This window comes from Phaethon aethereus (assembly GCF_964289735.1).
Source record: "Phaethon aethereus genome assembly, chromosome: 8".
Taxonomy (NCBI): domain Eukaryota; kingdom Metazoa; phylum Chordata; class Aves; order Phaethontiformes; family Phaethontidae; genus Phaethon; species Phaethon aethereus.
In genome coordinates, this window is record NC_138584.1 from 4,869,099 (window position 1) to 4,895,664 (window position 26,566).

Here is a 26,566-nt window from a genome sequence, read left to right on the forward strand (position 1 = left end):
AGAGGACAAATCAGGACTGGAAAGTTCACCCTGGCCTTTACCATCCCAGGTCCTTTTGTCTCCCCACGCCTCAGTTCCCCAGCCCCAGCCCTTCACCTGGTGCTGGGATGGGCCACCCTTGCAGCAGGTCCCCACGAGAGGGAGCCTCCTTCACGCGTCTGGAGACTCATGAAGGACCTGCCTGGGCACCTTCACCCCACGCTGACGCCCACCAAAGCCCCCTGCCAAACCACTCCACCACAAAAGCCCTCCTGGCCCAACAGCTGATTTCTTTGCTTGACTCCCCTGGTTCCCAAGGGCCCCCACCGAAGTCGATGTGACAGAGCATGCTGGAGCCCAGAGAGGACGAGTGTCACACCAGGGCGCAGAGCAACGATGCTGTCGTCCCTCCTGCCACCAAAGGTCTGCAGCCAGCAGCACCAAAGAGCTCAGAATATGCAGGGAAGACTTGCCAGTGCCTCATGATGCCCAGAAAGCTCCCGAGATGGCTACAAAGCCACCAAGCCCCTCTCCAGCTCCTCCAGCCCACACGTGCTTGGTCTCTACACAAGGGAAGGGAGATGGGGAGCTGGTTCAAGCCTGGCTCCTCCCGTCTCTTCACACTGTCATGGGGTATGGTGGAGATACGCAAAATTGCAGCTGGTCAAGGAAATAGGGTCTATCTCTAAGGGCTTAGCTTACAAAGCACCATCACGAAGCAAAAGAAAAGTCCTCGCTGTGCCGGGGACCGGTGCTTTCCACCTGAAAGCCCTACCAAAGGGTGTCCCGGCCTCTGCACCAAAGAAGGAGGTGCCCAGCGGGACCATTGATGACGGTCAAGGCAGGCCAGTGGGGTGGGAGGAAGCCAAAGGATGCCCAGGCAAAGCCTTGCTCCTGGAACGGGCTCAGGGCATGGCCGGCGGTGCCTTGATACGGGCCGGCTGCTGCGGGGAGCCGCCGGAGAGCACGTCCACGGCTCAATAGCAAGATCTTCCTATTGCAAGGGTGATGAGAAAAGGGCCAGCGCTATTCTGTCCCGAGACTCCTGCAAAGAAAACAAGGCTGTTAAACAAAACCCAGGGTGCAAGAGCATTGCTGCGCTCCCCCAGCAAGCTGGAAATGCATGGCTTTGGGCTGGCTGAGAATTGCAGCTTGGCAGGTGCCGAGGGAAAGCAGAGGAGCCAGGGGATGATTTGTCTCTTGCAATTTCTCAATCGATATCCAGCTCCTGACGTTTGCAAACAAAAAGCAAAGGAGGGAAAGTGGCAGGTGCCAGAGCGAAACCAAAATGTGATATTGTGGGTGGAAAGAGACTGTCAGACCTGAAAAGCCTGCAAGCAGGAAAATCAAAGAGGAGGAAATTGCAGGAGAAAAAAAAAGTACTTGCAATTGAAAGATGCTACATCTGGAGACAGCCCACAGCAAAACAGCAACGGGTCTGTACTCTCGCAGGTGGGCTTGGGAAGACGTCCAGGCTCCAGAAGGTCTGAGCCGGCAGGATCCAGACTCAGGCTCCGAAAGAAGCCTTTCCCATACTAGAGCCCCGGAGAGAAAACAAATGTCTCCGTGGCTGGGGCACAGCGGGAGCAGCGCCATGAGCTGGTGCCAATACCGAGAATTCTGAAGGTTCATGATGGAAATGATGCAGCAGTCATGGTGCCTGTGAGCTTCCAAGCTCACGCTGTCTGAACCCAGGAGCTCCTGGGCAGCAAACCAAGGTCACCTAACGTGTCTGGGCTTGGACGCTGGCTCCTGCTTGCTGCCCAAACCTGGGTGGTGCCACCCACCGTCCCCAGCACAAGCCGCAAAACACCCGCAGGCAGCTTGGCAAAGGCCAGCAGAAGAGGAGGTGCCGCAGTCCCGGTGACAGCCGGCAGCAGGCAGGCATCAGGCTGCCTCTGCTTTTGGAAAGCTGGCATCCGAACCAGCCATCGCTTCCCCGCAAAAACCCTGCGGCGGGGGAGCCGTCGCACCTCGCCGCAGCGAGGGCTGCGGAGGGGATGCAGCAGTGCCGGATGCCCTCTGCATCACGGTGAACCTCCCAGTTCATAACCGGGCTCCCGACGTTAAAAGCACGGCGCTGACAGCCCGGGAGAAGAAAACACATTAGAGGGAGAAAAGTCTGGCTGCAGGATGCAAGTGGAAGAGAGCAGATATGGCGGAGACAAAAGGAAGGAAGGAACGGGATTAAAGACAAATAACAGCTAAGTCCAGAATCAGGCAGGACGGCATGGTGGGATTAGTGCATTTGTCTTTCATCTCCCTGGGGATGTGGGTATTTATCTTCCTTGCTGGCCCAGACTAACGCCTGCTGCAGTCCGCGGGAGTCCTTCGGCCGGCTTCAAAGGGTGCGAGAGCGGGGTGTAAATAAGAGGATGAGATGGGACGCAGCCCTGACGCGGGCTGGGCGCTTTCCCTGCTCTGCCAAAAGCAAACCCAGCTTCCCACTCCCATGGGGTGGCTGCGGGGACCCTTCCTGGGGACGAGCGGGGCGCCTACCTTTGCTGATGTCCTCGTACTCCAGCCAGAGCTGCCGCTGGACCTGCCTGTTGGGATACCAGATGGAGCAGGACTCCTCGAAGCCGTACACTGCCTCCTGGATGTAGTGGTTGCCAAACTGGTCCAGCAGCGCCACGAAATCTCCACGGGAGGTGGCCCCATCCAGAGAATGGAGAGCGTTGCTGAAGGCTGGGGAGGAGATGGGAGGAGATGCTCAGACCCCAGAGGGCCCCAAGCCCTTGCCACCTCCCTACACACTTGTGATGGGCAACCAACCTCTGAGCCCATCACTTGCCAGAAGAAGGCTGTGTGTCCTCTCGCCACCCCTTTTTCCTTTCTTCCCCCCGGCCCCCCACGCTTACACTGGGAGATGGTCAGCTGGTTGAGCCGGACGTGGTACATGACGGACTGCACCTTCCAGTGCTGCAAGAGGGGGTACCCGGACACCTCGCTGAAGTTCACCATCCCTGCCAGAGAAAAGACGCGGGGGCTCGGCGCCGCTGCCCAGGGGCACCTTGCCGTGGGGACACCAGGGCGGCCGTGGCCCCTCATGCCGTGCCTGGGGCAACGCTGCCAGCCGGGTGGGAAGGGGCCGGGGGAAGGACTGCGCGCACACTGTGTCCCCCCAGGGAGGCGGCGAGGCATTCGGAGCCGAGGGTCAGCTGCTCCCCGGCAATTACAATCGTGGCTTTGAAGGAAAACACGTGGGCTCATTTCATCCTGCCGTCCGGGAGGATAACGAGCCTCCTCCTGCACCCCCTCCTGCTTCCTTCCCAGCGCCCGCTCCCAAGACATACCCAGGTGTGCTAATTATTTCACTAATGAGAGTCATGCTTTTTAATGAGCTGTTCGCAGGCCTGGGAACGGTCACCGTCACGCCGCGTGTGCCCAAGTGCATCCACTCAGGAGGCCCTGGGTCCCCTTCGGCCAGGGCTGAGCCGAGCGGGACATGCATACGGGGGAAATCACACGCCCGATGATGCTCAGGATGTTACGGCAACGCTGGGGCTGAGCAGTTCCCGGTGTTTCTCCCTCTCCAGGCAAAGACATCCCGTTCTCCAGCTGTTTAACTGTGTGTTACGGGACCCACAAATTCATGGAGACCGGGGTTGGGTGGCCACTTCGTCCCGCCCAAGGCAGGAGCCAAGGCACGTAGCGGCTCAGCTTCCATGAGTGGAGGGAGAGGCCACCGAGCCTGGACAAAACCCAGAAAGGGAATTCAAGGGTGCTCGTGGCTCTGGTTTTGGTGACTGGAGCATCCCTTGGTGCGCCGCAGCGGGATGCCGGGACATGGCCACCTCCTCCCTTGCAGCCCCGCTGCCATACAGCCGACACGGCGCACACACGCACAGAATCACACAGCGAAGCAGCAAACTCTGCTGCTAAACAGCCACACAGTAGGAGTTCAGGAGGATAACAACGGTCATCCCCCACTCCGTAACAAGAAACGGAGGCTGAGGATAAGGAGGATAAGACCCTTTGCCTTCCAGTGCCTCTCCCTTTGGTGCTGGCTGCTACCAACAGCTTCAAAGCCTTGTGCTTCCCTGCGAAGTATTTGTGCAAAAACAGCCCTTCCTTACTCAGCAGCTCTGCCTCTCGTGTATTCACAGCAATATCCAGATCTGCCTACTGACAAGCAGAGAAGATTTCACTTCTTTTCCTTTTTTTTTTTTCCCTTAATCAGCCACAAAGAGCCAGCAGAGGAGTGGGAAATGAGTAAGACAATTTGCTGGCTTCTGCCTCCCCGGCATAATTGCCAGTGGAGTCCCAGCCCCGCTGACCCCGCGGTGATGCTGTGGCTGTGCCTTCCTTACATCCACGTAACCGCGTCCAGGGCAGCAGATCCCCATCGGAAGGCAGGTGTCCTCCAGCACCTCCGGGCAGGGCTGAGCATCCCCACGGCTACAGTGGTGACCACCGACACAGCTCTCTTGGGGTAGCTCAGCCCTGCCTGGACCCACCAGCACCCTCTTCCCTGCCTGCATCTGCCTGCACACACGCACCTATGTTGCCATGCACGTTGGGTCAACCAGCACCCATCAGACCCTGGGTGCAGCCCATGGGTGCTCCCCAAAACCCTCCTGGGAGCTCTGCCAAATGAGGTGCATGCACAAGGTGCCATATGAGACCACCCTGCAGACAACTCCCAAAACACCATACCTATCACCTCCCTCATTTAGTAGCTGCCCAGTGTCCTCGGCCGTTTCAGCCAACAGCAACAAGCACCAAGGAAAGAAAGGCTTTTCAGGGGTGCTGGCAACTTGGTTGAAGAAAGGTAAGTCCTTGAAGGTTGTCTAGGAATCCATGATAACCCTATCGCTCATGGCCCGTGATGCTCTGGCAGGACAAACCGAAACATTTTGATTTGATTGCAGCAGGTTGTGAATGCTACATTACACTAGCAAAGGGTTTCTGATTTGGAAAGCAAATGAAAAGTTATTTGGAAAACTTTTTTTGCCATGAATTAAAAAAAAAAATAGTAATTTTTGCAAATACCCCATATACTCAATGCATGAGCTCTTACACCACACAATTAGTTTACGGCCTCTCCCTCTCCTTCGTTTTTAATGCCTTCCTCTTACCGCTGCTGCTGCTGCTGCAGGGGACTGAGGGATGCTAAAGCCAGCCTAGATATACCCCACGGCAGATAGATCCCCTGGGAGGGGCAGATGCCGAAGCCGGGCACGCTGGCGGCTGCCCCACTGGGAGAGGTGCAGGTCCAGCCGGGCTCACTCACCAGTGAGGAACTCGGGGTCAGGCGTGGGGTCGGAGAGCTCCTCTTGGCACTGGTTCTCCAGGGGCATCGTGGCCACCACCAGCCCATCCGGCAGCTGCTGCTCCAGGCCCCGGGCAAAGTTGTTCTGCCTGGAAGTTAATTGCAGAGAGGAGGGCAGGGCTAGAGGGCAGGGGAACTGCCTGGGATCACCCCCACCAGTCGGTGACCCACCCCTAAGAACCACTCATCACCAAGCCTCTTTTAGGGCACGGCTTACAAAGATGTCTGCTCTCTATGGAAAGCTTCAGATATGCCTTCCCCACCAGCCCCTCCACCTCCTGCAAAGCTTGGCCAGACATGGATGGAGCAGGCAGCCTGCTAAGGTCCAGCCCCAGGCTGCTTCCCATGCCTTCTTCTTGCAGAGGACAGCAAGGTCTGATCCTGCTTGGGGTCACCTCCCCACATCCCCAACTCACCTGAATGACCCTTTGAGCACCTGCCCTGCAGCCACCTCCTTGGAGTGGTTGTTGTAGCCATAGAAGATCTCCCCGAAGAGCGTCTGGTTCATGGGCAGCTCGCGGGGCTCGCCGCAGTCCCCCGCCTCGGGGCACGACTCCGAGATGAGCTGGCATGACCGCCCATCTGCGCCCAGCTTGTAGTCCTCGATGCACCTGGGGAGCCAGCACGGCGTCCAGCATCAGCTGCAGCCCCCACCGGTGGGGACTGGGGCCACCAGGCCACCTCAGCAAGGACACTGGGAACAGAGGAGACCCTCCCCGCCAACCCTATGAGCGCGGGGTGGCAGCGGCCAGGCACAGCAGCACCTCGAGGGTGTCCCCGCGGCGGGGGCGGTGATGGGTCGCTCACCCACAGAACATGAGGATGTTGTAGAGTAGGGGCTCCTCGGGCAGGGGGACCATCTGCTGCAGGCACAGCTGCTCGCAGCCCCCGTTGAAGCCATCCGAGCAGTCCACGCCGACGTGACGGTCATAGCAGCCCGTGCCGTCCTTCATGGGGCTCAGTCCCGTCGGGCACTGGTGGCGGGGGGGGAAGCGAGAGGTGAGGCCCCCAGGGAACAAATCCGGCCCCAGGGGTGAGATGGAGGGGAGGGCTCCGGCGCTGCCCTCCTTTGGAAACTGCAGCCTGAGCGATGCTCGGGGGCTGCGGGACAGACGGCGGCAACACTGCCCGCTGCCGCAGATACTCTCCTGCCTCCTCTGCCCCTGGGGAGTGCAGCCCCCGGGCTGGGAGCCCCCCAAGCCGCCCCACACCAAGGTAATGCGCTGGTGTCAGCCCCACTCGCTGGCACCCGGCTCCGGTGACCGCCAAAGCAATGCTGCCCTTTGCAAACCCACCAGCTGCCCCACGCTCACAGCCTGCCCACCCCAATGTCTAGCTCTGTGCCCCAGCCCCACAAACCCTTCCGTTTCGGGGCACACGCTTTCCCTGCACAGCAAAGCAGCTGCGGCGGCGACAGGGGACACGCGGGGTGACGCGGGACCTCCCGGAGAGCCAGCAAGCAGACGGGCCCTCGCTCCCCGGTGTGTGCGTGCAGCAAGGGCAGGGACAGCGGAGACACCAGCCCAAGAACATCTCTTCCCCACTGCAAAACGAACCCCAAAATATCCATCCCGAGGTGACGGGAAGGGAGGAAGGGCGCAGCCCTTCCCCGTCTGCCCTCCCCCTCCTTGCTGACGCCGAAGGAGATTCGCAGGTCCCCGGCGGGGCACGCACCACGCAGCCCGTTGAGTCCAGCTTGCGGTCCGAGATGCAGCGGAAGTTCTTGCTGCAGCCCCCGTTGTCCCGGGAGCAGTCGCGGACGGGGCCAAAGGAGTCAAGGAGGACCTCCAGGCTGTCGAAGGAGGAGGAGGTCATCAGCTCTTCCCTGTGAGGAGGAGGAGGAGGTGTTTCACCACGTGCGGATGCGTGCACGACCATAGGTGCCAGGTGGGTGGTTCTGGAGCTCAGGTTTCCCTCGGGCTGACAGAGAACTGAGGAGCAGCCAAGCTTTTAGAGGGATGCAGGAGCTACCGAGATGATGAGAGCTACCTCCGAAGGCTCAGCTCTGCAGGCACTAAAGAAGGGCAGGTTAATGGACACGCTACTCTCCACCTGCAAAATGTGAGGCAGGGTCTCAGCTCTCATCAGCTCCCACGTGCTGTGGGATGCCCCCCTCTCTCCAGGGACGTGCCGCCAGTTTATTTACTGAAACGCCTCCTCGCCCCGCCATCGCACCCACCTGACCTCCACCGCGTCCTCCATCACCGTCATGTCGGTCTTGCACTTGGCCGAGGGGTTGATGGCCAGCTCGGCCGGCGGGATGACGAAGCTCTTGCTCAGCGGCAGCCACATGCCTTCCCCCAGGGTGTAGGTGAACCTGCCGAGGGAGAGCAGCAAAGGCTGGCACGGGGAGAAACACCGAGCCCGGGGGGCTGCCTTTACCCAAAAGCAAGCCCTTGAACCTCCCCCCTGCCCTGCAGGGATGCCAGCCCGAGCAAAGGCAGATGGGCAGGGTAAAGTAGGGTGGCTCCTCCGAACGCACACGAATGACCCCCAAAAAGCACATGTAATTTAGGCAACTGGGGGGAAAAAAAAAAGGCACTTCCCTTTTTTGGTAGAAATCCTCCTTCGGAGCCTAAACCTCGCTCTCATCACACATGGAGAGGAGGAACTGGCTGCTGGGCATCCAGCATCCCACATGGCAGCGTAGACCTTCCTAGCCATGCTCCCAGGTCCCCAGGAGGTGGCACAGGACAGCCGTGCTCAGCCCTGCCAGCTGGGGTACCAGCCTGCCCATATGCCCCGAATCACATTTCTGAGCCCCAAAATGTGCTGACCAGCTTGCCTCTACCGCTTACCGAAAAATCTTGTCGGATGGCTGCTCGCCCAGCACCAAGTCAAAGCCGCGCTGGAAGATGGTGTACGGCCAGGGCCTGGAAGAGAAACCCGGGAGCATCACACCGGCATCGTGCCCCGCTGCCAAAACGCTTCCCTGCTTCGCCCCCAGCTCACCTGCAGAGGGGTCCTGGGACGAGAGGGCTCAAACCAAGCCAGAACAAGGTGATAAAATAACCCCACATCCAGGATCTTAATTTTGGGGTTCCTACAACATCAGATCCTCACGCCAGCCCCAACCTGCCAACGGGCCAGTGGTGTATGGCACCCTTTATTTTGGGGCACAGCGCACTCCAGCCGCCCCCCCCCCAGCACCCGTGAGCCTCACGCTTCTGCACGCTCGGGTACCACCCGCCCGGCTCCTCTTTTAGGGATTTGCATCACAGCCGTCAAACCGCAACACGAGAACCGAACCGCAGCCGAACCCTCCCTCTGCGAGGCTTTTGCGAGGGAGCTCGCCAGGTCCGGGGCCGCCTGCCGTACTCCCCCCGGGCTCCCTGCTTTCAGGAGGGGAGCTGGGGACGCCTCGGCCCCTGTGGGACTTCGCAAAGGGGTCTGGAAGCCAAGCTGAAAGCTTGGAGCCAAGCGGGAGGCTGGAGAGCCGACGGCCCCGTCTCCTCCATCCCTGCTGCCCTAAGTTCTGCAACCGCGATTCAGTGGCCGGTGCCCGTCGGTGGGACCTCCGTGGGCGTCCCCCGCGGCACGGCCCCGCTGGCAGAGCATCGCTTGCCGAGCGAGGGGAAGCACAGAGAGCGACCGCGGTGGGCTTCGACTCAGGCGACGCGAACCCCGCTCCCAGACCCTAAAGCTGCAAATCCCCTTCGCAAAGAGCTCAGAGCTGGGGAGAAAAAAGATGTTCCATCCCGCCGCATCGCCGCCGCTAAAATTCAGGGCGAGAGCATCGGGTGCTGCTGACAAGCCCGGGGATTTTCTCCAGAGGCAATTACAGTTCTCCCGCACAAGCACTTTAATTTCTAATCTGAAGTTATTTCAGCAAGGACAAAAAAAAAAAAAAAACCAAAACCCCCAAAAAAACCAACCAAAAAATCCTGATTGTAGGATTACAGCGTGCCGCCTCATTTCCTCGCTGGGACACAATGCCATTTTCCCATCCGGTCGGCTGGGAGTGGGGGATTACATTCAGCCCGCGGATCGGATTGCCCTGAATGAGGTCAGCTTCGGCCAGAAAGCGACGCGCTCCTTGCGCCTCGCCGACGCCGCGAACGCCTCGCGCCTCCGCCTCCCAGCGCTCCCGCGGACGGGTTTTATTCTCGTTTCTCCGGAGCGCGCCGGGCGGGGAACAAAAGCAGAAGGAAGGTATTGTTCCCCATCAGCTCGGGCGGAGGAGCGGTTGTGAGGAGCCGCTCTCGGCTCGCCGCGGAGCTCGGCGGCGGGGCGGGCGCCGCGGAGGCGCGGTGGCTGCCGGAGCTCTGCCGGACGGCACATCTGGCCGCCCACGGATGCCAAGACGTCCGGGACACGCAGCTGGCGGGCTCGGACCTGCCTGGGAGATGGAAATTAGCGCCCAGGCCGCGTCGCGTCCACCCAGGGTGCAATTTCCAACCGTGGCTAGGATTCGTGTCACGACGGGCTTCGAGCCGCGGAAGAGGTCTCCACGCTCCCGGAAGGGACCACGTGGCATCTCCCCAGCCTGCCCCGCTCTGCCTCTAGTCGAGGTCAAAAAAGGCCTGTTAGAAGGAACGTTCAGCCTTTGGCTACGTGCCTGCGTGGCACCCAGGACACGGTGCCTTCTGCAGGCAAGCCTTGAGATGGTCTCCTTAGAAGACCTCCAAGGAAGTGCTCAACGAGGGGCACGTATCTACCCTCTCCTCCGAGGAAGCTCTCCAGGAGCTCGGCGCCGACGCTTCCACCCACGCACCCGTGCCGACTCCTGCCTTCTGCTGCAGTGGCCGGGGCGCGATCTCCCCCGGGCACACCTCGCCTCCTCCGTCGCTGCCTTTCGCCCCCCCCGTGCCCCCGCCGCCGCCTCACCCCCTCCTGCCAGTCCCGCGCGCGCCCGCGCGGCTCGCTCCCTCCCCGCTTCCTGTGATCGCCGGAGGCACCTCGCTGCTCTGCTTTCTGTGGCTCTTGGCAGGTATTTTGGCTGCATGGTCTTCAGAGACCACAAAGGGAAGCGGGGCTGCTCTGCGCCTGATCAGCTGGGGTTAAACGGGGCAGAAACGAGCGCGCTCGGCTCCCTGCAAGGCTCGGCACTCGGGCAGGCATCTGAAAGTACAAAACTGGGGACCACCGGGGCAGCTGAGAACGAGCAAACTCCTCACACTCAGTCAGCAAGTTCCCAGGGCCAAAGCGCTGCCAGTGCACCCCCAAGGACGATCTTCAGGCCTCTTTGCTTTTTCCAGCTGGACCGCCAGCTACGCTTTGCTCCAGATCTGGGCTTGAGCGGAAGCTCCCAAAATACCTTCCAAGCCCTCCAGACCGGGTGCCGCTGGTGGTGCTCTGACCCACCCCAGAAGGACCCCGGCCGCGCTCGAATTGCCGCCCCAAGGGGACGAGGCCAGGTTGACTTCCAGAGTCCAGAACTGTGCTCCTGCTGGCCCTCGCTCCCCGCAAAGCTCTTCCAGGTAAGACGGGCGGGATGAGGAACCCAAGCCCGGTGCCTTCAGGCCGCGCCTGCCCGGAGCAGCCGGTTTGAGGGGAGCCGGCCGGGAGGCCGGAGCGGCTGCCGGGGAGGCTCTTCGCAGAAGGCACCGAGACGTCGCTGCACGTCAGCCAACTTCTCCTGCCGGCGGTGCCCGTCCCGGCTCCTCCCCGACTTCGCTTTGCTCTGCAACGGCTTTGCTGAGGCTTCCGCTGCCTCTCCCCTCCCCGCCTCCCCCCCGCCATCCCTTCCAAGCGGCTCTTTATTAAAAATGCCAATGCCGGCGCTTCCTCCCCGGGCTGCCCATAAATCTGTGAGGAGAATGGAGCGGGAGGAGGAGGCGGATGGGTGGTTTGGTGAAAGGATCTGAAAGAAAGAGGAGCTTTTCATCTGGCCGTCCTTCAAGCTCGCAAAGCCGAGGCACACAGCAGGGGATGGAGAGAGGCAGGAGGGGAGAAAGAAAAATGTAGAAAAAGGGGTGGGGGGAGAAAAAGAGAAAAAAGAGGGGGGGAAAAAAAAGACTTTAAGCATGAAAAGTGCTGTCCTCGTCACTTCAGCGTGCCCCCGGCTCCCCTGCGGGGTGGGGAGTGGATGGTGCGTGGGGATGCGGCAGGAGGAGCCGGTTCCCGGCCGGGGAGGGGGACGAGCGCGTGCGGAAGAGAAGAGGCGCCGCGGCGAGGGCAGGGGAGGTGGGTGAGCAGGGCACGGGCTGTTGCGGGAATTCGGGTCCTGTGCCGGAAAAAACGGCTGCAAGGCTGCGGGGTGGCGACAGGGGTGACTCGCCCCGCGTGGGAAGGGCCCGGGGTGGCCCCAGCTTGCCAGCTGCTGGAAGGGGATGAGAGCGCCCAGCCAGACACGTTGGCCAAATTGCCTTAAACTGGCCTAAAACCTAACCCGTGCCAGGGTGAAGCCCATGACAAGTTGAGAGGGCACATTGATAAAGACCCCATCTTAAATCTCGTCGGGGTGTCTGAAGGGGGCACCCAGGCAGGAACGGCACGTGGGGACGGGAAAGCCACGGGCCACCGCGTGACGGATCTAAGGGCTGAGGTGAAGAAGTACAAATGCGGGCAGGTAACAGTTCATTAACTAAAGGCAGAATGAGCTGATTTGACTTTTGGTCGAGTCATACCACAAAGTAACCGCAGGAATTTGGTTTGATGAGCAAAGACGAGGCAGGGTCGGTTGGATTGCTGGAGGCCGCATCCTAGCCAGGAAATGTTAGAGTAAGAGCCGAAAAGCAGCTAATTAACAACGCGTATCAAAGTAGGAAGACAGACTGTGAACACACAAACAGCAGTAGCCAGATTTGTTTAAAACAGCTGAAGAGCAGCACAAAAAAATCAGCCCATCAAATGTATCTGCTACCCATGATCAAAAAGATCTTATTTTTTGAAAAACAGATGAAGATTTAGGAACGGGGTGCATTGGGTAAAAGATGTATCGCAGAGGCATGGATCTCAGCACGGTACCCAAAATACACACAACGCACAAAGCCTCGCCACCATCGCCAATAAAGTTCAAATATGAGCTCGCCTTCATGAGCAAAATTAGACGCTGCTGAGAGAACAGACACCGAGTCAACCCATAACCACTGTAAGTAAAAACAAAGCAATGGCAAACCTATCTAAACCGAAGGGTTGAAATGAGTTTTCAGATAAAAACGCCACCTTAGGAAAAGAAAAGAGGTCGCAGTCAGAGCTCCCAAGCACGCCGAGGGATTCGGCAGAGCCCCCGGGAACTGCTTTGCTGACCTCCCCTTCGCTAAGAGCCGACGCGGCTTCTCCGGGGACTGACTCCCCGCCTGGCTCGTGCTACCCGACGGCCGCAGCACGCCGCTCCGGTATCGGAGGGGTTAGGCACGTATTAGACAAACAACGGTCCGAAATGACTCAGGCACAGTTGAGCTCGCCTTGGGACGAGCTCAAAGGCGATTTGCAGACATCTCTTTCAGGTGAGCCTGTGGGCAACCTTGTTAGGCTAGAGCTAGGAGCGAGCCGATGAGCGCGACGGAAGACAGCGTGGCCTGGCAGCTCAACCTGCACCCCAAAAAACCAGAAATACCGAGTTAAAGTTACAAGTTATTCAGTTAAACAGGCTCTGACAAGATGGTTCTGCTGGACCAAAGAGAGCTCATCACAGACGTGACCCTGTGGCGGCCAAGGGTTCACAGGGGACACTTTGGACAGGTAGAAGAGACCTGCACCATCACAAGTCCTTGGAAGCAGAGCTGCACCAAGCAGCACCTAGACATCAGGAACAGATCGCAGCGCAGAAAAAAATCCTCAGTAAACATCAAGCTGGCCACGGCATCACGGTCCTTAGTGTGGACACACCTTCAAGAGCCCTTACAAATAGTGGCAGCTGCAGGCAGGGATGGTTAAGTCTGGTTTCAGCTGCTACCATTTTCAGAAACAAAAATCTGACAAGTGCAGGGAAGAAACGCAAAATGACCCCGGTTTCAAACAGCTTGAGAGAGGACCTCTCAAAGGGCGGCGCTGAAAAAGCCCCGACACGGCAGCGTCAGCACCTTCTTGAGAGCCAAGAGAAGGGCAGAAGGACTTTGATGGCCCCACCATGGTCCAGGGCTGTGTTGCACCTTGGGGATCTGCTAGGTTTCTCTGCCCTAAAACAGAAAAGTATGTTGGAAATATTGCGTATAATTTGTCATAGCCAACTTTGGTATATAAGAAAAGACGCAAGACAACATGCATGCTGGCCAGGTATGAACACCGCTGCAGAAGGAAAGGCAGAGGTTCAAGAATAAGCATGGAGAAGGCTCCTGTGGGGGCATCAGGATGGAGCTGGCTCTGAACAGCGGCCCCAGATCCCCCAGAGGAATGGAGCGGGTCCTGAGCACCTTTCAGGTTGGCATCCCTGAGACTAAAGCTGGGTCCAGAGCTGCGAACAGGTGGATGGATTTGTCCTTCCTGCCCTTGGCTTCCCTCCTGCTTTTTACTCTCCCTATTTTTTCCCAACTCGCCTGTAAGCAGCTTTTTCTCCCCGTTCCCTTTAGCAGCCAGACCGGGAAGAAGCTAGAGAAGCGCAACGTGCATGGGAGGAAAAGCGTGAAGCTGCAGTCCCACGAGCAGGAGCAACAGAAAAGCAGAGGGGAGGGAAGCAAATGCTTCTCCACCTGTGCTTATCCAGTTTAATTACTTGCCTCCACGGGCAAAGCGATTTGCTCCCTTGCTTTGTGTAAGGCGGTGGGTCCAGCACCCTGCTGGTAGCTCCCACCGAGGCACAGGCTGGCACCAAAGCCACGGGTGGTCAAGGGTGGCCGTGGGCTCTTTCCAACCCACTGTGAGACACTCCTAAACCCAACACATCCCAAAACGGGCAGGTCCCTGGGCCGGGCCCCACCGCTCAGTGCTTCTTGTTAGCTGGAGGAGCTGGGGACATCCCTGTTGGACCCTTCTTCCCTGGGGATGAAGAGGGCAGGGAGCTGCCTTTCTGCCTGCATTTTCCCACCCTGGCAGCGGTACCTCACAGCGGTTTGGGGACCCTGACCAGACCACTCAGCACATCCCCAGCACAGGGCCATCGGTGTCATGAGCATCACCCTGTGCCCAGCCTAGCTCACGGCACCCACAACAACAGCCGCCCTTGTCTCCCCCGGCTGGTGCTCCACGCTGCGTTTAATTGCTAAATTCCTTTTAAAATGAAAAAAAAACCAGAGGGGGGCTGGAGACAGAGCAGCGGTGCTCTCCCCGGGCCCCAGTTCAAAGGGACGCAGCCGGGGCCGGCCGGCGCGGGCAGCCCCCCGCGGCTGCCATCCTCCGGCGCAGCGGCACGGCGGGGGTGCCGCCAAGCCCAGCCTTTGATGATTTTCTCTTCCCGCTGTGAAGACTAATGTCCTCAGAAAGGCCACCCCGCCACGCACGGGGCCACCACAGGTCCAGCTGCGGCACAACGAGACGACGGGAGGAAAAAGGGGGTTGGAGGTACCGGTGCACGTGTGGGGCCTCTGGTTTTGGGGGTGTCTTGGCTTTCTCCACACCACCTCCAGCCATCCCTGGAAGTCCCCACCTGCACGTCAGAGACCCATGAGTGTTAAGGACCAGATGGAGCATCCCCCGAGGGTCATAGAGAGATGGGAACGTTTGGGACCCCCCACCAAATCGCTGCCGAAACGTCAGAAAAATTTCCCTTTGCGCTCCCAAGGGTGTAAAGCTGTGGAGCAGACGGCGACTGCTCTGCTCCCTCGGGCCGCAGCATAGAAGCATCTGATTTTCCCCATTGTCAGTGGGGCGTCCCCACCCCACAGCCTCTCTCCTCCACCGGGGACCGCAGCCCGACCTCAGCCCTCCCCTGACGCCTCACGCACCCAAACCAAAAGCCTCACGGAGCGCAGGACGCCAAGGAGAGTGCCCGCGAAGGGAAGAGGAGCAGCCTCAATCTTCTCCAGGGGGTGTTTACTCTGAAACCTAACAACGGCCTCTTCTACACCACCCCCGAGGATTCACCGAGATGCCTCTAACTCTTTCGCCCCTGAGGATTTGCCACAGCCCTGCTACGCTGCTGCTGAAGCCCCGCAGCTCGTGCTAGGACGGTCCAAGCCTGGGCACGCTGTGGCGGGTGCACTCACCCCTGGTTCGTTCCCCACTCGTTACGGATGCAGAGGTGCTTATGCACGGGGTCCTTCATGTAACCTTCATAGCAGAGACACTCACCTACAGAGAGAGGGGGGGACACGAGGGACATGGCAGGACAAAGCTTTCCACGTGCATCCTTGCTGAACCCAGCCTGCAGCCGCCCGGGGCACCCGGCCGCTGCGCTCTCGCACGCGCAGCAAGGCGAGAAAGCATCTTCCCACCAAAGCCGGCTTGAGCAGGCAGCGGTGAGCTCCCGAGCCCACCCCAACCGCCTGACCACCTACCAGTCTCGGGGTCGCACTGGTGCTCGCAGGGGTCGAGGAGGCGCCGGGCGCAGAGGTCCAGGGCCCAGGGCCCGCTGGAGTTTTGCTGGGAGAAGAGGACGACCTGTGCCGGGTTCAGCCAGTCGCTGGCATCCAGCTGGCTCCCCTCCAGCAGGATGAACCGGCTCCCTGCCACCGAGAGGGGGGTCAGTGGCGGCAACCCGCTGCTGTCCTCTTCATCCCATGATGGTCCCCTGCATCCCATAATGGACCCCTCCATCCTGTGATGGATCCCTCCAGCCCATCACTGTCCCCACCATCTGGTGATGGTCCCTTCCATCCCATGATGGACTCCTCCATCCCCTGCCCATCCCCTCCATCCCAAGATCCATAGAATCATAGAACAGTTTGGGTGGGAAGGGACCTTTACAGGCCATCTAGTCCAACCCACCTGCAGTGAGCAGGGACATCTTCAACTTGAGCAGGTTGCTCAGAGCCCCGTCCAACCTGGCCTGGGGTGTTTCCAGGGATGGGGCATCTACCACCTCTCTGGGCAACCTGGGCCAGGCTTTCACCACCCTCATTGTCAAAAATTTCTTCCTTAGATCTCTGTCTCACAACAGCCCCCTCTGTTCCACAATTAATTCGTCTGTCCCATGCCCACCCCCTCTGCCCTGTGATGGCCCCCTCCATCCCATGCCTATCTCCTCCACCCCGTGACAGCCCTCTTCATCCTGTGCCTGTCTCTTCTGTCCCACAATGGCCACCTCCATCCCACACCCATCCCCCCTGTCCCACACTGAGGTCTTCCATACCATGATGGTCCACTCCTCCCCACACCCACCCCCTCCATCCCATGCCTGTCCATTCCATCCCACGATGGCTTCCTCTCCACCCTGCACCCATCCCCTGCACCCATCCTCTCTGTCCCACGACAGCCATCTCCATCCTGTGCCTGTCCCCTCCACCCTGTACCCTTCCATCCCTCTGTCCCACACTGGTACCCTCCATCCCACGCTTGTCCCTCTGTCCTGCACCCATCCCGCATCTGTCCTCTCCATCATTCTCTCCTCCCCTCCATTACAGCTCACAGAGCCGGGCAGGAGGGGGAAGACGGGGGAGGGTAGGACCACGGGGCGCTCACCGTCAGCGATGAGGTGCTCGGGGACGTGGAGGGTGATCTTGACGACGAGGGGGCAGCTCATGTGGGATGAGCACACCAGGCTGATGACACAGCTCGTCACGCTGATGAGGGTCAGCGTGGTCTTGTTCACGGGGCTCCGGGGGGAGCCCACTGCAAAACACAAAAGCACAGTCCAACCTGAGAGCCACGGGACCCAAAAAGATTTTGGGGTGCAGCCAGAGGATCTCAGGGTGCAAAGACCCTGCCTAGCTCCCTGGGAATCCAGCGTCAATCCAATCAAGCGGAGATGCTTTGGATTTTCAAGAGCACGAAGCAGCCTTCGCAGCGGCAGCCTCTGTCCCGCCGGCTGCAGCTGGGGTCTCCCCGTCCGAGCCCCCACCGCACGAGCTCTCCCGCACCCCTGCACACCGAGACCTCTGCAGCAGCGGGACTTGAAAGTAGAGCAAGGATGCTGAGGAGAAGAAAGGTAAACGCAACATCTTTCTTCTTTTTTTCCTCCCCTTTTTCTCCTCGGCACTTCTCTTGGGTTAATTTTGCCATGACAACAGCCTCCTGGATGCCTTTGAAAAAGCACCGGAGAGCCCTAACTACTCAGGGCACACAGGTCTTTTGACTTTTCATCTCTCAGCTGAAGCAGCTGCGTGGAAAAAGCTGGCTGGGGGCTGAGCTATCCCCCGTGGAGACAAATCCTGAACTGCCCCCCCAGCACACAGCACGGGCACTGGGGGTGAAGGAGGCGGCTCCCAGGCTCACCACTCCCAGAAAAACAAGGCACTGTCCAGAGGAGGAGGGAAAACAGACAGAAACTCTCTTCCCCAGCGGAGGAAACCTCCCAAAGGGATGGTGCAGGGTGAGAAACTGCCCAGGGACCCAGCCTGTCTCCATCCTCCATTGCACGTACAGTACGTGCACGGTGCCATAGCGAAGCTGCGGCACCGCCGTGCCGAGCAGCGGCACAGGACCTCACGGGCCAGCCTTTGAAGCGTGTTACTCATTAATATACACCAAAGCCCAGGCAGAAGCCTCCGGCAAAAATCAGAATGTATTTCATCCTCTGCTGAGAAACTCCACCTGAGAGCAGCAGCAGCCCGCTGTGGGAGCGGGGACTGGCGCCTGCCCGCGGCAGCCCGGATAGCGCCTGCGTTTCCATCTTTTGCCGATGGGAAGTCTCAAACCTGGAGAGGTGAAGGCAAACAAGGCAAGAGGGGCCACGGCTCGCCGCCCACACCCACCTCGGCTGCGCCTCCGGCTCCGTGAGGGGTCCGTGTAGAAGGTCAGCTGGGGATCGGTGTCCGCCTCCGTCCCCGAGTCCCCCTCAGGGTTGAGAAACGCTGAGCCAGCTGCAGGGGACACCGCGTGTGGTCACGGCAGGGCCACCGCCACGCTGCCCCAAGCAGCCACATCCTACATCAACCCTTCAGGGTGAGCTTCGCCTTGAAGACCAGGAGCCCTGTCTGCCGGGCACAGCGGGGACAGCATCTTCTTCCCTCCCACCACGCACAGCCGTGCCCCCAGCCACAGTTCCCATCACCTTGCAACTTTTCCCCATGGCCATGCTGGTATCATAAAATATTTACCATGGCCAACACCCTCTGCATCTTTGCAACCAACCAACCCAACATCATTAGCATCCTTGCAGACACCGATTTTTGCACTTCCCCCCAACCCAAACCCTCCTGTCCATGCTCTCACCCAATTCTGGCCCTATTTCTCCATCCCAGGAGAGGGTGAGTGGCGGAGCTGTGGATGGGTGGAAGCCCAGAGCACCCCGTCCGCCCTGGGGAGAATCCTACCTCGTGCCTTGTTGTTGATGCGCTTGCGCTGGCTGCTGGAGGTGTGGGACAGCAGCGTGGCCTGCTGGTGGTTCGAGTCCACGGGGCTGGTGGCGATGATGTTGTCCTTGTACTTGTTCATCAAGGACAGCTTGGCATTATCGCTCCCTGAGCAGGAAGAATTGAGGGCAAAATCTTTCAGGGATAAAGATTTTTAAAAAGGAGGGAGGCAAGAAAGAGAGAGATTTCCTTGGATCCATCTCCAGCATCGGCATGAAGTGACCACAGTGAGTTGGCCAACGGGCCGAGCTGCCCCCAGTGCACCCTCCCGACCAGCATCTCCTCCAAGCCTAGCCAAAAGCTGAGATTTAACATTCAGCCTCTCAGGACACTTCTGCATACCCAGGTCTCCAAAGAAAATGCCTGGAGAGCTTTAGGAACCATACTATGGTCTTCCCAAACCATGTTTCAGTTGAGAAGGTTCCAGCTGGGTGGCTCAGTTGGTAATATGGACAAGGAGGAAGTGTGTTACAAGCCTCAAAGAATCCCTGCTGGTGATCAGAAGACAGCGGTAACTGTGAATCATACCAACGGCAAGTATAATTTTGCTACTAAAAACCTCAGCTGAAGAAGACACCGAAAATCCTGGTATATAGAAGGGAATTTTGGGGGTCACCATGGGGGAGCTTGGAGGGGACACCATCCTGGTTCTCCATCAGGCCACAGGAACCACAGCCCTTCCCCTCAAAGCTCCACCTTGCTGTTGTCCCAGCCACATCCAACTCAATGTCAACCGCTCTCAACCAGCTGCAAGGTCTCCCAGCAATGGAAGTGACCTCAGAGTGCCACCAACATCTCACACGCAATGAAAACCCAGAGAAATGGTGAAAATGCTCGAGGGAAAACGTGGAACGACGGAGAGAAGATGAGGCGGAAAGGACCCAGCTCAGCCCATGCCCCCCTGTCCCATCCCCACCTGGTGTGAGGTCCATGCTGGCCTTCTCATTGCAGCCCTGCAATGAGTCCAGGGTGCGGGTGACCTGGCTGGCGAAGTCCTCCCCACCGTTCATGCACTCGCGCTGGAGATGGTGCCGCAGGTCGGTGATGTCGTACTCGTAGCCGTCCAGGATGGGGGTCTCGCGGATGCTGAGCGTCCCGCTGGAGTTGTGGCCCTGCACGCGGGCGTTGCGCAGGCTCTCCCGCCCGTGGCCCCCGATCAGCACCGAGGGGATGTAGTGGATCTCGTTGGCCGCCTCAGCGCTGGCGCTCTTCTGAGGCTGCGGCACCCGGCGCCGCTTGCACCATCGCCGGCGGGTGTAGAGGATCATCACCAGGCAGAGGATGGAGAGCAGCAGGGCGATCATCCCTCCCTGCGGGCACGAAGGCAAGCGGGGCTCAGCTGGTGACCAGCGCCAGCCACCCTGGGGATGCAAACGCCCCGGGGATGCTCCAGGGTGGCCAAAGCGAACGGCAACGGCAAGAGGAGCCCGGTCGCGCCGATAAGAGGGTGCTGGCCCAGGGAGAGCCCGGCACTGGCCAAGCGCTCCCGGCTGAAGCCTGCCTGGAGCTGGACTGGCTTTGAAGTCACCAGCAAGGCATAAAAAAGCAGCATTTAAAGCAGAGCGTATTTTGTTTCACCCTCCCACAACGCGTCTCTGAAAGCAGAGATCAGATTTATTCCAGGCAAACGCTCCTGCAGGCAACTTTTTCTGACCCATTTCCAACTGGTTTCAGCGCTGTCACTCTCAATCTTGGGAGATTTTCCCAGGGTATCCTGCAGAAATTGCAGCACAGATTAAAGGAGATCAAGGCTGGAGACAGCCAGACGACTGAAGCGTTGTTCGGGGAATGCCCGGGAGGAAGAGACTGATAAAGCTCCCGCCCCGCAGGAACGGACCCCAAACCTGCGCCCAGCCCTGCCACCTCGCCACTGTCCCCAAGGTCACCCTCCTGCAGAGGCACCGTCACTGCACGCAGATAGAGGTGGCGAGATGAAAGCCCAAGCTGGCCCTTTTCACTCTGCCTGCTAATAATAATAATAATAATAACAACAATAGTAATAAAAAAGCATGCGGAGCCAGCTAAGGGCTCCGTGTCCACCTGCGGCTCTGGTCGCCCTCCTCCCTTCTATGCAATAGGTGATCTTGATAAAATAAAATAATAGTAATAATCTGCTCCATTAGGACAAAACATTAAGGGAATTATTGAATGAGAAGCAGGAGAGGCAGCTGGAAAAGGAGCTCTAATGGCCATTATGGTTTAACTCTCACTCATTCCCAGGATAATGAAGCTGCGATGCATCCTCCCAGCCTCCTTCCAAACTTTAAAAAAAAAAAAAGGAGGAAACAACAAAGAAACTCCAGTGATTAAGGAGAAAAGCAGTCCAGCAGAGGAGGGGGCACTGGCTGGCAACGCGGCGTCTCTTCAGCCAGGAGCCTGCAGCCGGGAGGATGGGAAATCTCTCGCCGGGGCCGAAAACTGGTGCTGGATTCGTGCCTGGCCGTACTCATACTGAGTTTTTTAGTGGCAAAGTCAGGGCCCAATTCTCTATCACCTCGAAATTCCTTTCAGTTCCTCTGATCCATCAATAAGTGGGGAATAAATCCCCATCCCCAGCGGAGGTGGCCTCCCATGCCATGGCTCTCCATCACCCTGGGGAAGGGTCCACCTGCAGACGGGGTGACGAGCAAGTGGGAGTAATACCGGGACATTCCTGGATTTCCTTTTCTGCCCTCTGTACCCACACTAAATCCCCCGCGCACCAGAGAGCTCTGCCATATGCCTGCGCTGGTAAACAAGGGAGACCAAGCTGGAGCTTGAGTCAGGTGGGTGCCCCTTTGTTTAGGACTGCGGCTGAGGGTTCTCAACAAAGACCTGTTATTTAATCGAAACTGAATTTCTTCTGCCTTGACGGTATGAGAGCTCGAACTATCCCTGAGGAAAAGCAGCCTGTGGCCACTTGAGATTTCAACAGGCTCCAAAGGGAGGATGAAAACCAGCGCTGGAGTCCCCTCCACCCCACCGCTCATCGAAGGGGGTGAGGGCATGACCTCAGACCCCCGGTTCCTCTCGCATGGGCGCGCAGAAAATCCCGTTCTGCCCTCACCCCCGCCCCACGCAGCACTCGTGTGGCGGCTGCGAGAGGAGCCCCGCGCCGGCCAGGCGCGGCAGCGCTTCTCGCACAGTCCACGTGCGGACCGCTGTCACGATGGATACAGCCCCTCGCTCACGCTTCTCCTCTTGGCAACCACACGGGAAAGAAAGAAAATCAGCCTTGAAAACTCCACGTGATCCTGACTCCTGGCACAAAAGCCAACCTCTATTTGTCAGGGTGTAAGGATGCCGCCGGAGCAGAGCTGAGAGTGATGGAGAAAAAGGGAGAGAAGGAGGATTCGATCTGTATTTATGCATTTTGGTACGATAACAATGAGTTGCAGACATCCTCTTCATCTGCTTGATAATAAGCCTTGTTTCAGGCACTCCCGTCTCCATTTTGGTATTCAGCGGTGCCCATGAAAACCAAGACCCACAGTGGCAGAGAGGGTCCAGCCTCTCCCAAGGGGATGCACCCTCTTGGGAGCAGCTGGGAAGAGACAATAAAAAAAAGAGATAAAGGTCCAAAATGTTTTTGGGGATGGCTTTGCCAGTGATTTTTTTTTTTTTTTTCCCTTGAGACTAATCAAGCACAAATGATGGAGGAGAAACCTGGCCTGGGGCTGCAATCTGGAAGAGCTATTGACGCTCTCATTAGGGTAGGCACCATTAAACAGCCTGTTTGCAGCCTCGGCAACACATTGTCTCCGGCTAATTATCTTCCAGCGGCACAAAAATTGTCAGATTCTTCCTTTTTTTTTTTCCTTTTCTTCTTTTTCTTCTTCTTTTTTTCCAACATAAGAGAAAAAAAAAAAGAACCAACAAACCACAGATCCACCTCCAACACACAGATCTCTGTCTCGCCCTCCTTTCTCTGCCGTCAAAACCTCGTTTCTGCGGGGAGGAGGAGAGCTGTGCAGCCTCCGCGCATGGGACGGTCTTGCTTACGCACGCTGCGAAACCGCGGCCGCGGGGCTGCCGTCCTGATAAAAGCGGCGGTGACAGCGCCCGGTGGCACCGTGACACCCGCCGCACGCCGCAGCAGCGGGCACCGGGCACCATCCACCGGGAAAAGGGTTGCTGACAAAGTCAATGCGAATTAACCCCGGGTTAAGGTGGTTGAGACCTTCAAAGCCCAGCACACCCCGGGGGTAAAGCACCCCTGCGAACGTATTCGCGAAGAGAGGCAAACTAAGGGAGAGGTTTAACGCAGCCTGCATGCCGCATCGGCCAGAGAGGTGCCCAGGGCATCTTAACCAGCCCCCGAAGCCCAGCTGAGCTCCCCGTCCTAGCTGGAGCCAGATGGGGAAATACACGGCTTTTCAAAAGCCTCCGTATCTTCTACAGGTTTCTGGGCGCCTACATGGGGCTGCCTTCCCACCACGTACCATGACGGAGATGTGGAGGATCCTCAGCTCCTCCTCTGCCGACTCGGTCTGGGGCTCGTCTGTGGGGTCGAAGCCGGGCAGGTTGGGGGCCCCGTCCTGGTGGTGGATGTGGAAGAGCAACGTGCCGTTCTCCAGCCACTGCTGCCGCCAGCGCACCAGCGGGATGTCGTCCGTGTTGCCCGAGATCTCTGCGAAAGCAAAGCCGGTCACATGGGAAAGGCAGCAGAGGAGAGGGGTGATGGAGGGGCAGTCGCCTCTTCCCCAAAAAACAGGTGGGGGGACCACGGGACGCCCAGCAGGCCCCCTTCGGTCACCTCCTCTGTCAGCACCACGGCCGCCCCTACACAACCTGAAGAGTTAAAGCGGAGCGAAACCGTATTTCTGGGTGAAACCCAGATACGGATCCCTCCACAAAACCGAGACGTGGTGCAGGGACAGAGCACTTACTGAGAGGGTCTCGGGGAGCCCGGCAGCATCCTTCCGGCCCGAATTCAGCCGAGTTTCACCCACGTGCTTCACAGGATCTGCATGCCTGCAGCTCTGGCTCTGATTGAGGTGCATTCAGAGGTTTTCAGTCCTCAAACCATTTTTTTACAGTTCCCCAGACAGGACTCAGCCCCGAGATCTGCAGATGTACCTGCACCTTCTGCCCAAACAGCCTGGCTTTCCCCAGGGACCTTTAGCTTCAGGGTTTGGGGGCAGTGGGACAGATGGACAGAGCTGGGCTGAGGAGCGACGGCAGCCGAGGACACCCAAGCAGGAGGAGCCCCTGAGGACGGGGCTGCAGGACACTAAACGCCGAATTGAACCAAATTCACCTGGCCGACTCCAGAATTTTAGGGGCATCCTATGGCTGGGTGTCAGCAAAAGGGAGGGTGACACCAGCACATCCCTCGGGCAGATGGGCACTGTTTTAACCACCACCTCCACCTCAGACCAGATCACCTTCATCGCCATCTCAGATCACCTTCATCTCAGCCATCAGCCCGAGCCTGCCCGTTAGTTATTTTTCCTTCTTAGCTTCTTTATGGAGAAAATTTTTCCTTCTTAGCTTCTTCATATAGAATATTTTTCCTTTTTTCCCCCCATTTTTCTTTATATAGAATATTTTCCCTTCTTTGCTTCTTCATATAGAATATTTTTCCTTCCTCCCCCCATTTTTCTTTATATAGAATATTTTTCCTTCTCCGCTTCTTCATATAGAAGCTTCAGCTGCATTAGTTGGAATGACCATTAAAAATGTGACGAGCCTCCCAGCGAGACGCAGCTTCCCCTCCTGCCCCGGGGGAACGGTCCCGCCAGACCCGTCCCCCCCATTTGCGGCCGTGCGTTTTGACGGCAGCGGGAGAGCGCCCGGCTCGCTTCGCAAATTGTCATCTTCATTCCGCCCTCAAATGACAACTGGAATTCAATTACAGTGCCGAAAAAACAACATTTTAAATTTGCTGTTAATTAATTTCACTAGGCTGCCTTAAGCGAGCCTGCTGCCGGGGAGGTGGGGCGGAATCCGCATCAGGAACCAGGTTCACCCTCCCAAACTGCTCTGATCCATCAAAATAAAACATCAGCCGCAGCGAGCGAACTGGCAGATTTCTGGTGGTAATCGGTGCGCTTCGGGCATCCCAGGCAGAGAGCTGAGCTCTCCTCAATGCCACCGGCAAGGAAAACCGAGAGGAGGGTATTTTTTTTTTTCCACCTAGGAAGCCAGAAGCACTTTTGAAATTCCCTCTCACCGCTGGGCTGCGTGTTTAGGCACACAGATATCCTTTGAAAAGCCGGTCCTGGGAGCCGGGAGGGTTTGAAAAAGCGGATCTCCTCCTCTCCCACCTGGTCTTTATTCATGGACTGGAAGGGGAAAACAAGCTTTCCTGCTTCCCCAGCTCCCCACGGCTTCTCAACTTCAAATGAACTAGCTCAAATGGAAGAAAATATTCTCCCCGCACCTGCCTGCTAACCTGAAATTAGGAGTAATTAAGGCAAGAGCTTTTATGCACAACAGGAACTCAACATACTGACATTTGGAAAAATGTAAATACCAGCATTTGCTCCATTGTAAAGAGTGAAAATAATAGATACTAAGTATATGACATTGTGACATTTAGAAAGCTGGAGTTAAAGATGTTTTCCCCCTGATCTGACATATCACTGAAAAAGCAGCACCCTTCAGCTCATTAATATTTGAGGAGGACTCCTTGATGGAAGTTATTTAAATGATTAATAGATTATAGTAAATTTAAGCCTTAAAATAGGTTGTCATAATTTCAAATTTATTTAAACAGGCTTATTTTTAAAATGAAAAATATCTTTCAATAAAAAATGAATTCTTGTTGTAAAAGAGCACAATCCAGCCACACAGCCCGAGCGCGTTATCCTCCCCCACCAGACGTCACGAAGCGACCCTGTGGCTGCATCGCACGCAAGTCCGAAGTGCCAGAAACAGAGGAAAACACCCCAGAAATCAACCCCCATCGCCCCAAACCGGTAGGCTACGACCCCTCCGTCACACCGCAGGACACGGCTGCTTTGCCACCTCTGCTCCTGCCCTGGGCAAAGGCTCAAGGCTGCGCCCAGATGAGAGAGCTTCATCCTCAGACCTCCTCCTCCTCTCCTCGAAGGTCTTAGCAACACTCCAGCTGCCCCTATCCTACTCCAGTTCTACTTGGAAAAATTCTATCTATAAATGCCTTCCTGTGCCTGTGAAGTTCTCCTCCAGTTTGGTTCAAAGTAAGACCAAGTCCAAGACCAACCTTCCTTCCTAACTCAAAGTCTCTTTGCTCTCTCATCTCCCAGTCCAGCGTGTCCCACGTTTATTTTTGTCTCGTTCTCCAAGCAGGCATCTCATCACCCGGTGAGAGATGCTACAATGACCCGTGTAGCCAACTGGGGCCATGTATCTGGGTGCCGTAAGGGCTCAGCTCCGCAGTGGGGCTGGTGGGTGCCAACCCTGCCAGCCAGCTCATATGTGGGGTTGGGAGACCCCAGAGAGGGTGGGAAAGTGGGCAGAAAGCCAAAAAAAAGAAAAAAAAAAAAAAGGAAAAAAAAAAGAAAGAAAAAAGGCATGAGGGAGAGGATAATCCCAAGTTCAAAGTTTGAAAGATATTGATGATAGGCCTGGTCCCTGTATGGCTTTCATTAAGGCCTTGGATATGAAGCCATTAGCACTAGTATTAACTTCTTGCACCTCTGTTAAAAAACAGCCTGCCTGAGTCAGGGGTTAATAACGGCAGGAGACCACTAATTAGGCTGTGCCATGTTCTCCTGGTACCAAACGTGGCCCAGGCCCTTCATACCTCCAAGAGCAGCAGCCTCCGAAGACCCCGGCTGCTGTTTTCAACACAACGGCCGTGGCTGCTCGCCTCCCAGACCATCTGCGAGGGGGGAGAGGGCGAAAGGAAAGGTTGTAGAGGAGCAAACCAAGGAGAGGAGAAGAGGAAAGTCCAGCTGAAGTTGCTGGAGGTGGGTGGGTTTATACGTGCTTCATTATCGATCACCCCGAATAACCCCATTTCCCTGGGGACAGCCATCCAACCCAAAGCAAAACCAGTCCTTCTAGAGGCAACACCTCTGCATCTCCCAATTTTGGGAAGCAACACCTCCATCGCAGCCCAGTTTTGCACCCG

General features: G+C 57.6%; 1 protein-coding gene across 1 annotated transcript in view; it reads right to left on the reverse strand.

Annotated features, from left to right (window-relative positions):
* ASTN1 (astrotactin 1) overlaps positions 1-26,566 on the reverse strand; it is a gene marked incomplete at its 3' end in the record, with an annotated part of 51,701 nt that overhangs the window by 8,339 nt on the left and 16,796 nt on the right. Inside the window, exons 2-16 of the mRNA XM_082002970.1 lie at positions 22,947-23,134; positions 19,442-19,835; positions 18,487-18,633; positions 17,926-18,033; positions 16,694-16,843; positions 15,571-15,738; positions 15,280-15,364; positions 8,053-8,127; positions 7,434-7,571; positions 6,929-7,079; positions 6,062-6,228; positions 5,671-5,865; positions 5,216-5,343; positions 2,841-2,945; positions 2,479-2,667 (exon numbers count right to left, since the gene is read on the reverse strand). Of these exons, the coding sequence (XP_081859096.1) occupies positions 2,479-2,667; positions 2,841-2,945; positions 5,216-5,343; positions 5,671-5,865; positions 6,062-6,228; positions 6,929-7,079; positions 7,434-7,571; positions 8,053-8,127; positions 15,280-15,364; positions 15,571-15,738; positions 16,694-16,843; positions 17,926-18,033; positions 18,487-18,633; positions 19,442-19,835; positions 22,947-23,134 (2,388 nt within the window). The remainder of the gene's footprint in view (positions 1-2,478; positions 2,668-2,840; positions 2,946-5,215; positions 5,344-5,670; positions 5,866-6,061; positions 6,229-6,928; positions 7,080-7,433; positions 7,572-8,052; positions 8,128-15,279; positions 15,365-15,570; positions 15,739-16,693; positions 16,844-17,925; positions 18,034-18,486; positions 18,634-19,441; positions 19,836-22,946; positions 23,135-26,566) is intronic.